Source organism: Podarcis gaigeae, assembly GCF_964106915.1.
Source record: "Podarcis gaigeae genome assembly, chromosome: 4".
NCBI lineage: Eukaryota > Metazoa > Chordata > Lepidosauria > Squamata > Lacertidae > Podarcis > Podarcis gaigeae.
In genome coordinates, this window is record NC_139677.1 from 80,323,838 (window position 1) to 80,338,618 (window position 14,781).

The 14,781-nt window shown below is 41.0% G+C and overlaps 2 protein-coding genes across 14 annotated transcripts in view; both read right to left on the reverse strand.

Moving 5' to 3' along the window:
* Positions 1–14,781, reverse strand: part of LOC310843240 (cilia- and flagella-associated protein 337-like) — a 1,288,916-nt gene that overhangs the window by 955,525 nt on the left and 318,610 nt on the right. The gene's annotated exons all lie outside the window — the stretch shown is intronic.
* The window catches only part of FRY (FRY microtubule binding protein), a 193,758-nt gene that overhangs the window by 60,424 nt on the left and 118,553 nt on the right, over positions 1–14,781 (reverse strand). For all 13 annotated transcript variants that reach the window (XM_083735729.1, XM_083735730.1, XM_083735724.1 and 10 more), the window contains 10 exons: positions 14,131–14,188; positions 12,534–12,625; positions 12,112–12,284; positions 9,912–10,072; positions 8,507–8,617; positions 7,024–7,178; positions 4,082–4,181; positions 2,905–3,076; positions 1,058–1,314; positions 11–157 (listed from right to left, as the gene is read on the reverse strand). In XM_083735729.1, the coding sequence (XP_083591855.1) occupies positions 11–157; positions 1,058–1,314; positions 2,905–3,076; positions 4,082–4,181; positions 7,024–7,178; positions 8,507–8,617; positions 9,912–10,072; positions 12,112–12,284; positions 12,534–12,625; positions 14,131–14,188 (1,426 nt within the window). The remainder of the gene's footprint in view (positions 1–10; positions 158–1,057; positions 1,315–2,904; positions 3,077–4,081; positions 4,182–7,023; positions 7,179–8,506; positions 8,618–9,911; positions 10,073–12,111; positions 12,285–12,533; positions 12,626–14,130; positions 14,189–14,781) is intronic.

The window sequence follows — 14,781 nt, forward strand, 5'->3', positions numbered from 1 at the left end:
AATCACTTACGTAAGGTAAAAGGATGGTATCGCTGCTGACCCCACACAAGCTTATGAGAAACTGCAATGTTATTCTCAGGTTGTTGCTCCATTTTTCATTGTTGGCTAAAGCATTCCAGACATTCTCCATTTCAGGTCCAGGGACTTCATCTCCATACTGCATTGCAGGGGCAGGAGGTGGGGGTGGGGGGGACAAAAGGGCAAACTTGATAAAATGGCCAAAATACAAGAAAACTAAGAGATGCAACGTCATCAAAAATAACTGTTGGGTTGTATTCAGTGCAAGCCAAGTTTGACTAGTGTAGCGGCACTTCTGTTTCTTCTCCACCCCCCTCTGCCAACCCAAATCTTCTCCAGAAGCTCCCCCAATACTCTGAAGCTGATTTTGAGGGTGCATGGGGGCACTGGCGGGGAGAGGAGAAATGCGGAAAGTTTCATCCAGCTACTGAAATTACTTTGCTCTTGTCTAGCGGAATGGGAGCACTGGATGCCCAGCAACTGTATCAAGCTGAACCATCACAGGTCAAACAACAAAGCAATATAACTTCAACCAATATCTATAGCACCGGAGGTAGAAAATCTAACCAATCAGGTCAAACATTGGCTTGTCTAAAACTACAGAAAAATACTAAGAAAGCCAGTGTGTTGAAGCAGATTGGACTTAAGGCTGGAGAGACCCAGGTTCAAATTCCTCACAAGGCTGTTGTGCATGCAACCTTCAACTTGAAATATGGGGGAAGAAGGCAAAAATGAACCATTGCTCAAAAGCAGTACAGTGGTACCTCTGGTTAAGTACTTAATCTGTTCCGGAGGTCCGTTCTTAACCTGAAACTGTTCTTAACCTGAAGCACCACTTTAGCTAATGGGGCCTCCTGCTGCTGCTGCGCCGCCGGAGCACAATTTCTGTTCTCATCCTGAAGCAAATTTCTTAACCCGAGGTACTATTTCTGGGTTAGCGGAGTCTGTAACCTGAAGCGTCTGTAACCTGAAGCGTATGTAACCTGAGGTACCACTGTACTGGATTTCATATTTAAAAGCATGTTACTTATTTGCTTACCTTAGCAGTCATGTACATCAGATTATTAAGCACCAGCGATGTAGCCTCTGGAGAGCCCCAGCCATTTCCCTTCAGTCCGCAGGTGACAGCTATTTCCCCATCTTTCTCCTTTATTTCATCCTCTGGGGTGCTTGGGCTTGACCCTGGGAGAAGAAGCCTGCTGTCTACAAGTTCAATGTTGTGAAGCCACGGCAGCAGGTAGGTGAGCATGATTTGGCGCCCATTTGGATGCGTTGTTGGGAACCTCTGACTCACTTCTATAAACAATGGGAAACAAGAGCTCATTTTAGTTTCACCAGCTAGACTGCAGCATTATTCAAATGCAACTTGTGTGTAGGGACTTCCAGGCTGAAGCATGGAAGTGGGGCTGGTCTCTTAAGCCCACCCCCAATGCTGCATCACCTTCCTCCAAGATCCATGCATGGAAAGCTTTTTGTCTGCAAAGAAACCTTAATGTAAGAAGAAGCTGCTAGATCAGACCACTGCCCCACTTAGTTCAGCGTCCTGTTCTCACAGTGGCTGACCGGAAGAATGCAGAAAACCCACAAAAAGGACCCAAGTACAAGAAGCCCTTGTGGTTTTCAGCAACTGGTATTCGGAAGCATGAGGGCTACTAATTGTGGTGGTAGAGCATGGCCATCGTGGGCTAGAAGCCATTGATAGCTGGATACTCCATGAATTTGTCTATTCCTTTTAAAGCCACCAAAGTTGGTGGCCATCACTGCATCCTGTGGCAGTGAGTTCCATGGTTTAACTATGCCCTGTGTGAACAATAAATTTCTTTTGGCTGTCCTGAATCTTTACATGTAGGGCTTCCTTTGCAAATGATATAATTCCACACCTGGATGTGAGAGGAAGGAGACACAATGCTGGGGCTAAAGGCATGGACCTCATCCTGTCTCAATGACCTACACATAACATGCATGAACAGGTTTTGTGGCATTCAGTCAAACCATCTGCCCTTAAAAGGATCAAAAAAATGATGATTTCAGGAGCTTTTTGTTCTGTGTCTAAGTCATATGTGTAGGAATATATTGCTATGTGCTGCATTTTCAGCAACTGATAACTATTCAACTTCTGCTTCTCTATATATCTGATGACCTTAATCCTGTGAAAGTAAAGAACATTTATGAAGCACAAAAGCATAGGTAAACTGATTTCATGTTAACATCACCACCTGAAAAGCAATGAGACTAACCACCAAATAAAACAAAGGAATTAATATTGAGTTTACAGACTGAATTTTAAAATTCTGTTCAGCAATCAGAAAGGGTCCCTGACTACGTCACTTTGTGTTTTAATTGTCTGTGTGATATGGATTGTTTATTTGTGGGAGATTTTCTGTTGCCCACATGTTTTGCTCTTATGCTTGCTATAACCAAATACACAGCTGTATATGCTCCAACTTTTTAGTGCTTCTATGCTTGTTTTGCTTTCGTATGGAAAGTCTTCATAAACTGTTTTTAAAGGAAAAAGGAAAAAAGAAAGGGTCTTCCTAACGTATCGCACAGTGAAATGACACTTACAGATAACAGATAAGTAAAAGCAATAAAAAAATTAATGCTAAAGGTATCAAAGCGGGGGGAGGATGAGATGCATATTAAAATTTACCCCCAAAGTATCAAATTTGTTGAATATGTCAAGTTACGTAAAACAAGAATGTCAAAAATGCTTCACAAAGAGTTATTATGCAACAATGTGGGATACAGAGATAACCTCCAAGTGATCACGGAAGTGGGAGTTCCATCCTACTCAGGAGCACTAAGAAGGCAAATTTAATCTGCTTCCCCAAGAACAGGGAATTTACTAATTCGCATTTATTTTAAAAAATCACTAGAAACGCTTACCTGAAAAGAGTGGAAGCGTGAGCTCAGGGTACATTCTTGCCAGTTCATAGGACAGATGTGCTAGTGAGACGCTATACAGCGGCGGCAATGGGCCGTGAGTCCCATAAAGTATACTGCCAGGTCTTTGCTCAGCTACTTTCTTTGAATAAACGAAAAGCTTGGTCTCCAAAATCTGCAGGCGAAGATAAATGACAAAAGCGGCATTACAGGTTTTCAAGAGCATTTTAAAAGAATCCAATCGCCAGGGTATTAATCTGTACACACAGCCTTGCATTTAGGCACTAGCCTGGTAGCCATTTGCAACCAGGAATTATGCACAGGCAAGTTTCTTGGCTCCACTTGTCCTGCCACTTCATTTGGCTTCCCTTTTAGTGTTAAAAAGGGAAGCTTCTTCTTCCACAACCAGAAAACACAGTGGGCTGGTGGAGAGGATATGGATTGCACCATTCTTCTCCTACTCGGCCAATCCACTTGGTAGAAGGCTACCCCTCTTCCACAGCCAACATGGAAACACTGGCTATCAACCACTTGGAAGGCTAGGAAAAAAACAAAAAACAATCTGTAGGCTAGAAACCTTTGTGGGCTTATTCATAAGGCTGATACTTTTCTTTTTTCAGCTGGTAGGGGTTAATTGGCCCACTTCCCAAGACCTAACACTGGGGTTGCTTCTCTCACCTGTTTCCCTTCCCAATCCTATTATGACACCGAAAACCATCAGCCAGATCAGTCAAGGCTTTGTCCTCAGCCAATGGCTTCTCTTCCCTCTTTGATCTCTTGCCCCACCTTTTCCTGCCACTCTGCCTTATCCATCCCAGACTGCTTTGTACAAACCATCACGCCTATGCACACCACACCGGGCTACATGCCCAGGAACTCTGTGCTCTTAAGAGACTGCCCAGCGAAGTCCAACACCTGGTGTTGCTGTCCAAAGAATATTGTTGAAAATGAAGGGTCAGCCCCCTTGTACAGTACCCTCCCTCTCCAAGGCTGTTTCGTGTGTCCCAGTGTCACTGCATTATACCTTGATATAAAGGATTCTTGTCATATTTCCATTGTAGATTTGTTAAAGAATAAAACAAGCATGTAATACATTGATAAGTGTACGGGAGGCTAAACAGGAGTTTGCCTTTCCACATATGGTTTTAGAAGATTAAAAAAAAAAATATTTCATACATGCCTGCATGAGTTGCATGGAAATTTCATAAATCTCTCTATTTGTGTCAGATGCTTTAAACAGGACTAGATTTAAAAGGGTCACAATATCAAAATGGTAGTTCCTGAAAAAAATAAACAAATGTTTGTGATCATTTTTATTCCAAAGAAAAGTTTTGTAATATTTTTTTTTTGGCGGAAATATGCTCAAGGAAACATATACAGTACTAAGAATAGAACAAGGAACTATATCAAACACCATTAGCACAAATGAAACACAAAATATGTAAAATTACTTTTTTAAAAAGGCAGATCTGAAGAACAGCGAATTCCTAATAATATAGAAACCTAGTTTATTTACAAATGCAAATAATTTGCATTCTGAGCTGGGCACAGCAATCCTAATGAAGGGCTAGGGGGAGATAGAGAACAGCAAATCTCCCAGCACAAACAGGATGGAAGGTGGGGTGGGTTTATTGGGGTTGATTATTGTATTTTAACATTTTGTTGGAAGCTGCCCAGAGTAATAATAATAATAATAATAATAATAATAATAATAATAATAATAATAATAATAGAACCAGGCTTCTATGGAAGCCGCCCAGAGTGGATGGGGAAGCCCAGCCAGATGGGCGGGATATTAACAACAACAACAACAACAATAATAATAATAATAATAATAATTTATTATTTATACCCCGCCCATCTGGCTGGGCCTCCCCAGCCACTCTGGGCGGCTTCCATAGAAGCCTGGTTCTATTATGATGATGATGATGATGATGATGATGATGATTACTACACTAGCTCCAAGCTGGCCTATCTTAGGGGTCTCAGTCTTGGGCTCCTCAGATAATCCATGGTGCTTAGGATCCAGTGGATTACAATTCTCCAATACCCAGCCCAACAGGAGACCTGTTGGTAGCAGCTAACTGCAGTAGAGCTGAGGCACATGCCATAGCCACTGAGCTAGCAGCTCCCCTCTCCACTGCTGGAGGATGGCAAATAGGGAAATACATAGCATTCTAACCTCCTACCCAAGCCATCAACTATAGGGCGGGTAGGACTGCAGCCCAAATTTCTATACACTTGATACCCAATACTGCTTTTTTCTTTTCCACCTTCTACCTTCGCACTGCATTTCACAATACACAGAGCCACCTGCCTCCTACCACCATTAACTCAAAGCACTCATAAAGTAAATGATGAATCTGGTGCCCAGCATCAGGTACTCAGCTTTCAGCTTTGCTCCATCTAAGCAAGCTGATTCAAAACAGGCAGAAATGCAAGGAATGTCAATACATGGAGGACAGCCCTGAGGATATTGCTGGGGGAAGAAATGTACGGAGGTGAGCTCCTATTTCATTTGCTGCAATGCTACAGTATGTCGATTTACCCATTTCTTGTGATTAGTGAAATTCCAGAGTACTTTTTTTATATATATAAAGCATTTAATATCACAACAGAAATGTTGCGCCTCAAGCCTAGGAGCCAGGAAGCTTATATTAAGGTTTAGTGGAACAAAAGAAATCATGATTAAATGACAGCTACTGCTATAGCTTAGATCCAGGGGGAATCTAACTTGCTTAAAGATAACTATCATATGAAGGGTTCACATGCTGAAACAAAAAGTCTGAAGAGGATGGGAGAAAAATGATCTTGTTAGTCAACCCTCAAGTTATTATTTGGTTGATCACAGATCACTGGCTCTTTTCACCTCAGGCAACTATCCCAAAATAGATTGTGAACTGCAACTGAAGTTTTGGTGGTGTAATCCAGTGTTTCCCAACCTTGTGCCTCCAGATGTTTTTGGCCTACAACTCCCATCATCCCTAGCTAGCAAGACCAGTGGTCAGGGATGATGGGAGTTGTAGGCCAAAAACATCTGGAGGCACAAGGTTGGGAAACACTGGTGTAATCAATGTGAAATTCCACTCGTGCTGCCTCTTTGATCATCTGCTTTGTTGTATTTTATTTATTATGTATTTATCCCACCATTCCCCCAATAAGCTGAGTATAATGTACATGGCTCGCCACCCCTTTTCTTTCACAACAACCTTGTGAAGTGGGTTCAACACACCCCAATCTTGCCTGTTCCCTCTTCCTGCCAATAGCATATACTCTCCCCCAGCCCAAGGGTTTCCTTGTCTCATCCTTCCTTTAGTTATCTTTTTCATCTTCCTGACCATTCTTCACTGTCCTCTCCATCCATCCTCCTGTTAGAAACTATTCCTGAGCTCAACACCTATAGCTGTCTGACTTCCTTCTGCTATGCAGCCTCCCTATCCTTTTCTCAGTCCTGCTTCTTTAGCCTCCCAGTCTATTCCACAAGCCCTGCACTCAATTTTCACTAAGGTTCTTTGTCTCCTTGCCTGCATCTATCTTGCCTGTCTCTATCTTGCACCCAACCAACCTCCCCTCACGGAAAATTCAGCGTTTTGACACTCCCGGGTACGAATGAACAACTTTTATCCAGTAAAATATATGAGACAGGACTCAACAATCCCTGAATTTGCTCACAGCTTTGGACTTCTGTTTTGATCTACACTGATATTCATTATGTAAATGAACAGTGTAGCTTGTACTCTGTATATAGGTTTGTTTTGTACTTGACACATCTGGTCCTAGTTCTCTTCTTTAGCATTGCACCAAATTACAAAGGTATGCATTTTCCAGGGAAAGCAGAAAAAGCATATTGCTTAGCTGTAGGCTTTCTGCCTAAGAAAATGTTTGTTCATTTCCACTTGCTCACTGGCATTTTTGTCCTACCTTCTGCACAGTATGAATATCCAGTTGCTACACTAAGAAATAGCAAATAGGCCTGAGATTGTAACTGTTCCTTTCAATGTTTACGTAAGACAGAATTCAAGCATATTCCGATTCAATAGTTGCAATATATATATATCCTGAATCTGATATTCAATCACACTGCAAACTTCTGGCACTTTCTATGTGAAGGATTACTGATACCTGCTGCCACACACAGTTGCAATGGCTTTGAAGCATCCGGAAGCAAGCTGGTATGACCCAGTATAGCACCGGTCTATAGCCCAGTTGAAGAGGTTTATTTGGTCAGGATTTAATTCCAGCAGTAAGACAACAACTTCACAGCCAAGCTGATGAACCTGAGTACATAGAAAATGGCACAGTGTTTTGCAATTATCCATAATATTTGCATCAATAATTAAGCACACAAAGGAAGCAAGACCTCCTGCTGAATCAGACCGAAGTCTATAAAGAAAGACCAACATTCAGTTTCAAATGGCACAGCTTGCTAGTTGCCTCCTCAGATTTGATCTCAACATCTGACCCCTCAAATACAGGTAATAGTAACAATTGTGGGGCACAATCAATGGTCTTTTTCAGAATGACTGAAATCTCCTCTTGAATTTGTTCCCCCAATTCTGCCACCCTCAGACAGTCCCACCACAGAGTACAATAGGTACTATTCTGCCAGCCATTGAGTGAGATCCCTGATGTTATGTGTGTCTAATCCCTTTTTGAAACTATCTAAGTTACTGGCCATCACGATCATTGTGGTTAACATATTCCATAAGGAAAAACCACTCTATTCCAATTCCACTATCTATCTTCACTTTCATGCCTTCCTTCTCCCAATTCATTCTTGCCTTCTGACAGCACAATCCTAACCATGCTTACTTGGAGTACGTCCTACTGAATTCAGTGAGGTTTACTCCCAGGTAAATGAGAAGAGGACTGCAGCCTTATTGTTCATCAGACTATTCCAAGGATTACTCTGAGCCTAAACTTTTGGGGCAGAATAGGTTGTGAAAACGGGAGTAAATTTGTGGAAGTGCACCTAATTCGCACATTTAATTCCGAGAACATAAAAACAGCTGCATCTATACGCAGGAAACACTGTTAAATAGTTACTGTGTGGGCATTATAAAGCAGGTTTAGGCAAATTTAATGTGGCAGAGATCCAGCATGCAAGGAAAACATTGATCTTCCATAGCAGTGGCCTTATTTTCTCCTAAAGCTAATACTCATTTTGGCCTTCATCAGAAGATCTGCCCACTCACATTGATCTGATTCACCAGCAGCTATTTCAAGTAAGCAGGAGGTCATTTCACATTTGCATTTCATACAGCCTAGAATCAGGTGGGTGGTCTATCGGGTGGGAAGACTTCAAAGCAAAAGGTAAGCACACACATTGAGATCATTCTGCCCATACCTTTTTTAATTTGCAGAGCGTTGAAAGGCCTTGAGTATTTTTCAGCAGAAATTTAGATTAATAAACTATGCTAAGGTATGTGTCTTGAAACAAAAGGTACAAATATACTTTCATTTACTTTAACAGTGTGGTGATAACAACTCTTTAGTGCATATTCACTAGATACCAGCGTCTGCAGAAGCCACCCCTCCTGCAACCACATTCTTTTGTAACACATTTAAAATAATTTCAGAAGTGCATCATTGCTGAGTTACTCACCCGTAAATCTTGACAAGCTAAAATATTATCAAGCCATTTGTAGAGATAGCCGTCCGGAGAAAGGCCCACGTTGTCAAATACAGGGCCACAGCATAGCACAGCTGACATTGCCTAAGAACAGAAGGAAGGAGGTTGGTTGTGCAAACCCAACTATATAATCAACACACTTCTGTTTATTTGTTCTTTTCAGTGTATTGGCTACCACACCTTGTAAGATCACAGTAGATTCTAAACATGGTGCAGCGCATCAAGCAATGTAGTAACGGGAGATTTTAAAGGGGCTTCAGTGAGGCCACTGAAGTGGGGAGGTTGTTTCTCTTAGGCATTGTAAAAAATATTATGCAATGATATCCCAGCAATAACCCCAGTCAATACCTCTTGGTTAGATGGGCGCATGTCCAGTCTACCCTTACCTTCCCTGAACTCCATTCTCTTCCTCTATATCCTCACTACACAGTGGTGTAGCGTGGGGGGTGCAGGGGGGGCCGGCTGCACCGGGCGCAACATCTGGGGGGGCACGCGCTCGCACTCACAGCTCTCTGCCCCTACTAAAACCCGCGGGTTAGGGGGCGCAAATTACTTGCCTTGCCCCGGGTGCTGACAACCCACGCTACACCACTGTCACTACATATTAATCCAACCTTCCCCAACCTGGTGCCTTCTTTAAGAATGCAAGAGCAGCCCTGCTGGAACAGACCCAAACCCAATCTAGCCCAGCATTTAGAAGTATTCCAAAGGTTTTGCACTACAACTCTTATCAGCCACAGGCTGAATGGCATGGCCATTCATGGTTGTAGTCCGCATCATCCAGATGTCAACATGTTCAGAAAGGCTGGATTAATCAAACTGACTCCTACTTTCATCTGCCTTACCCATCTCATTTTGATGAAGAACTGGCATCTAGTATACAGTGTGAGAATGAAACATTCAGTAGGCACTGCAACAGAAGCAATCTCCTATTTGGAAGATAGGCTTACTGCCTTGTATCGGTTTTCAATTAAAAAAAGGGGTGGCGGGTTGTAGTTGACTGGTTTTTACTCATGAGTAGACCCATTGAAATCAATGGCAATGAATAACCTGGGTCCATTAATTTCATGAGTGTCCTCTGAGTAAACATTAGTTGAAAACAACCCTCAGTAGCCAGTTTCCAAAATAAGCACCTATAATTTACCACTATATCTTTGCTGCATTAAAGCAAAAAACTGTGTTTATAAAGTTGCTGTTAATACCAATCTCCTGCTCCCTCAGATGAATCAAATGAATCAATCTTACACAAAAATTGACAGAGCCAAAAGGAAAAAAAATGTACAGAGTTGTTGTTTTTTTGTAAAAGAAATACATTTTATTTATTTAACAAGCATCATTGGATGTGGACTTTTATTCAGTAAAAGGAATGATCACACACCTTCAAAGCACAATACTGGTATCTTGTAATCTGGTGATTTCTATCACTGTAGCGATCAAGTGGTGTAAACATGATACTGAACGGTCCAGCCCATTGACTAAACAAAATGAAAAGGTGGTGCCTCAGGCTTTGCTGAGGGAAAAGAAATCTCCTATGGTGAACTGAGCAAAGAAACATAAAATTACCTTTGTTAATTTGTTTTTAAAAAGGAAAACATGAGCATTATTCTTATGCAACATTTTGTAGCCCGGCAACAAGTCCTGGAATAATTTTCCTGGTTGCATGCACTGAAAACATTTTGGGAGAATGTACCATCTATGCAATGAGCTCTTGGGTGCTCAAAAGAAATATGCAACTCCCAGAACCATCAACAAGGAAGCTGAAGTGGCCATTTGCACCAAGCGTTATAGATACATACATATACACACAATCAAAATGTTCTCTCATGGCTGCAAATTGATTCCCAAGGTAAAGCAACAATCCTCTTGCATTATGTTTTATGCACATAATCCAAATCTACGCATGGTAGGAGATTCTGATTGTTCCCTCTTGACATTCATGAATTGGATTTTATATTTACATAGGTGTGTGTGCGTTTATGGAACCACTGCAACAAGAGTTGGTTTAGTGTGGAGGCTAAGAGACTGCAAATCAGAGCTGTGAATCAGGAAACCCTCTGCTCAAATTTAGCCTCTTGCCAGGAACTCACTAGGTAGTTAAGAGGCAAACCACACACTCTCTCAACCTCAGTCCCACCCCCATCTGTAATATAAGGGATAATACTAGTGCTTAATGGTGCTATACAAATTTTAAGTATGAAGATGACAATGTATGACCTATCTATACACTCTGTATATTTTGATTTTGAGATGCAGAGATTGTGTTGACGGGGGCATACATGCATTGCAGTTGACAGAAGAACACCCCTATCACAATGTGGAATGCAAATGTGCAAACATCAGGTGGGAGCAGACAGCTGCATTATGGGGGATTGGCCTAAACTGATCCCAATCTCCCATCATGTACAGGTCTGTGAGCATTATGTTCTGAGCATCTGAATAACTGGAAACGCATCTTTAAAAATTTATACTGAATCTAAAAATAATCTCCTTACAAAAATAGCAAAAGCTGTGTTGGCAACTATGAAAACCTTTATTTACTTACACCTGGAGCAAGAGTATTTCTGTAATGAGTGAAAAGGCAATTTTTTAAAATGTTACTGTTGAGAGAATTCCCTGTAAAAAGAGGGCTGCCTCCTTGTTGCAGATGTTCTGGATGCAGCAGAGCCCAAACTGTACGAAACATGGCTGGGCTTAATGCACTGAATGTAGTGAGATGGATCTAATGATGAACACAGAAGGAGCCTTCAGATTGCCAGCGTTTAGGCTAGAGGCCTTTTATGCTGTCTCAATAAATGGAACACGATCAATTTGCAAAGCAATCCTTTAGCACAAAGAGCACGTAGCAATAGCTAAATTAAGCCCCTTGCTGCAAGAAAAATCAATGATCACTTTACTTGACGGAAGCTAGTTTTCTCCAGATGAAAGCCAACTGTTCCTTTGCAGTTTCTACAATTACCAATTGGCAGCCAGAAACCAGTAAACACTGAGCTAGTAGGATATAAGTCAATTTTGGGTCACTTCACACCACAAAAATTCCTGCACAGGCTAAGAATGAATAGGAATTTTGTGCGCAGAACAGCCAAAATGCACGTGTATATGTTAGTCACATGCGTACATGACTATTTACATCCAAGTTTCATTTTAATTTCTACATCAAAATGTCTCCTTTGTGGCCATTTTAGAGTTCATATGCTGAAACAATATGGATCAATTCAAATGCCAAGTATTCTGGTTTATATGGACTATAGATCGTCAAAGTTACATGGGCCTCTAAAGTCCCTAGTCCACAGTACATGTAACAAGGACAGTGTAAAGAGCAATGTGACAGATAAAATGAAATATGTACAACTGCAGGCTTTCCATCTATTCTTCACTGATTACTTGTCCCCCATTCTCCCAATTTCCTCCCTTACTCTTACTGTTCCATGCAGATTAACCTGTAAGAACTTTATATTTCACTAATTACATTAAAGCTTCCTTCTCTATATCCATCAAGCTCTACAATGCTTTTGACAAACACTGTCTTGTACTTTCGCCTTCACCGTCCTGCAATTTACATGATTATTGAATCTCCATACCTGGCACACACTGAATCAAATTGGCAATCATTGCACTGAAATGGGCTCTCATGTCCTTAAGAATCTCCACTTCTTTATCGTTTTCAGCTTCCAGTAACATACGAGTCAGGTCAACGTATTCTAAGAATAAAGCTCCGAGTGCTAATGTATCCCGTTCCAAGGCTCCGTTTGTACTATGGCAAAGAAAAGTGGGACGTTTTAAGGAACTGTTCAGATATAAAACAAGAACTTGTGCTTGGCAGATTGCAGACTGCAACATTTAAAATCTCAATTTCAAGAATGTAAAAAGGAAGAATCTAGTGGATAGATATGGAAAAGCCCCAAATTTATTTTACAAATGCTCTAAGGAATAATAATAATAATTAATAATAATAATTCAGCAGTGTTACAAGACCCTGTTCTCTTGAAAAGCAATATCCTACCTATCACTTATCACACCAGCATCAGCAAGTAATTCAAAAATGCGTAGTAGCTGTAACCGCAGCAGATCTCGGCGTTCACGACGCTTCTTATTCTGTGTTGCAGGAAAAGAGGCCAGTATTAATCACATCTATTACACAAGTGCAGATCTTAGAAAAACAAGATCTAATCGAGCCTGGGCTCAGAACCAATATTTAAAGAGATGCTAATGACTGTTGAATAATATGAACTTTCTGATTAGCGCATACACATGACCATGTAGATTAGAAACATTTTCCTGCAAGAAGTAGTTCTAGGAAAGATACTATACAGTGGTACCTTGGTTTAAGAACAGTCCGGTTTAAGAAAGATTTGGTTTTCCAAACTCCGCAAAACCAGAAATAGTGTCCTGGTTTGAGAACTTTACCTCGGTCTAAGAATGTAATCTGAATGGTGGAAGGGCACAAGCAGCGGGAGGCCTCAACAGGGAAAGCACGCCTCGGTTTAAGAACAGTTTCGGTTTAAGAATGGACTTCCAGAACGGATTAAGTACATAAACCAAGGTACCACTGTACTGACCCTTGAAAGATGTGGGGGGGGGGGGAATGGGTAAATTACTTTACATATGTGTTTCAAGCTCTGTATTCCAAAACCCTTTACTACAAGAGATACCAATGTCATTACTAACAATGGATTTATTACACAGGGACTTTTAAACCACATTTTAAATCTTTCGCTCAATTGGTGCATCTGAAAAAATGTTATTGTGACATCCCACCAGGAACCATTCACTGCCTTGTACTTAAGTGTCTAGAACTCAGTGAACTAACATCTTTGGAATTCACTCTGGCTTATCGCTTTTAGTAAATTTATTCAAGGGGAGCAGTAGCAGTGCTCCATTTGGAGAAAAAAATGCAATAGGAATGAGATCCTCCCTTCACTTCTTCATCCTCTTTGCCTCTTCCTAGTGAGTCACACCTCCTTGCATGTAAGGGGGAGGGTTTCTGGCAGCAGGACTTTGGAGTATTTCAGTTTACGGTGAAGCAGAGGCAATACTACCTATCAGTAGCACATTACATGCAACAATCCAGAATATCTTAAATCAGGGGCAGGGAACTTGTGGCCCTCTATCAGTCCCAGGTCAAGGATTTATTTATACATATTTAAAGACCACTTAAATAGACATTCCCAAAGCAGTATATATAATAAAACTTTCAACACAGATATCAGCAGATCTGTTTAAAATAGTATACATACAATAATTACCAATGAAACAGCTAGCAAAACTTTTAAACAAATGTACATGTCTGCATAGATGTGCTGAAATTTTTTTTAAGTGTTAAGCAGTAACCTAAAACAATAGAGAGCACCATGGGAGTTGTAGTCCCACATTTGGAGGGTCACAAGTTCTGCACCCTTGCCTTAAAGCATAATGAATGGTTGTTTCCTCTTGAAATAAAATAATTTTATGTACATTTATACAAAAGTATTAGGATGAACGCTTGCCAAATCTGAAATTAGTAACACTTTGAATTGGCAGCATTTCTTCTTCCCTTTTAATATCTGCTGTTATATTTGTGCTGCCTCTTAAATGTGTTCATCTTAATTAAATCAACCAACCTCCGGTCTTCTCTCCAATGCTTCTTTCATTAGTGGGTGAAGTTCTTCCACTAATTCCCTATATTAAAAAAAAGAGTATGTGATGAAACAAAGTTCTTCATAAATGAAATAGTGGAATGACTAAGCTTTGACCCTTAATAACAGAAATTTTATATACTGGTCTGCCCCCCCCCCCATTGTATTACCTGGGTTATGAAGGTGCCCTAAAGACGTTAAAGCAAAGATTATGGGATAATGCACACAGAGACTTGTGATCTCGATCACACGCAAAAATGCTTGTTTAACCTGGAGGTAGGCTGTCTGAATTTTGCATTGCTTTGTAACAATTTGTTGGGTCTCTGGACTGTAATAAAGATTGATTGATTGATTGATTGATTGATTGATATATAATTTACAAATCACCCTGTTCCAGAAGTTCCGGTGTTTATGCAACAGAGGCCTGCCCAGAGCATGCCCAATTCTCTTCCTCATTGTGAAACATGCTGTGCTTACAATAGCGTTACACTGACAAAGCACCATGCAGCAGTGAAGCAAATGGCAGCCCCTGTTCATGTGGTCTTTTGCCTGTATGTGTATACGTTGCAATATGCAATGTCATGGGTCTCCAGCTTCCATCATCAACTTCCATCATCACTGGCTACACTGGATGGA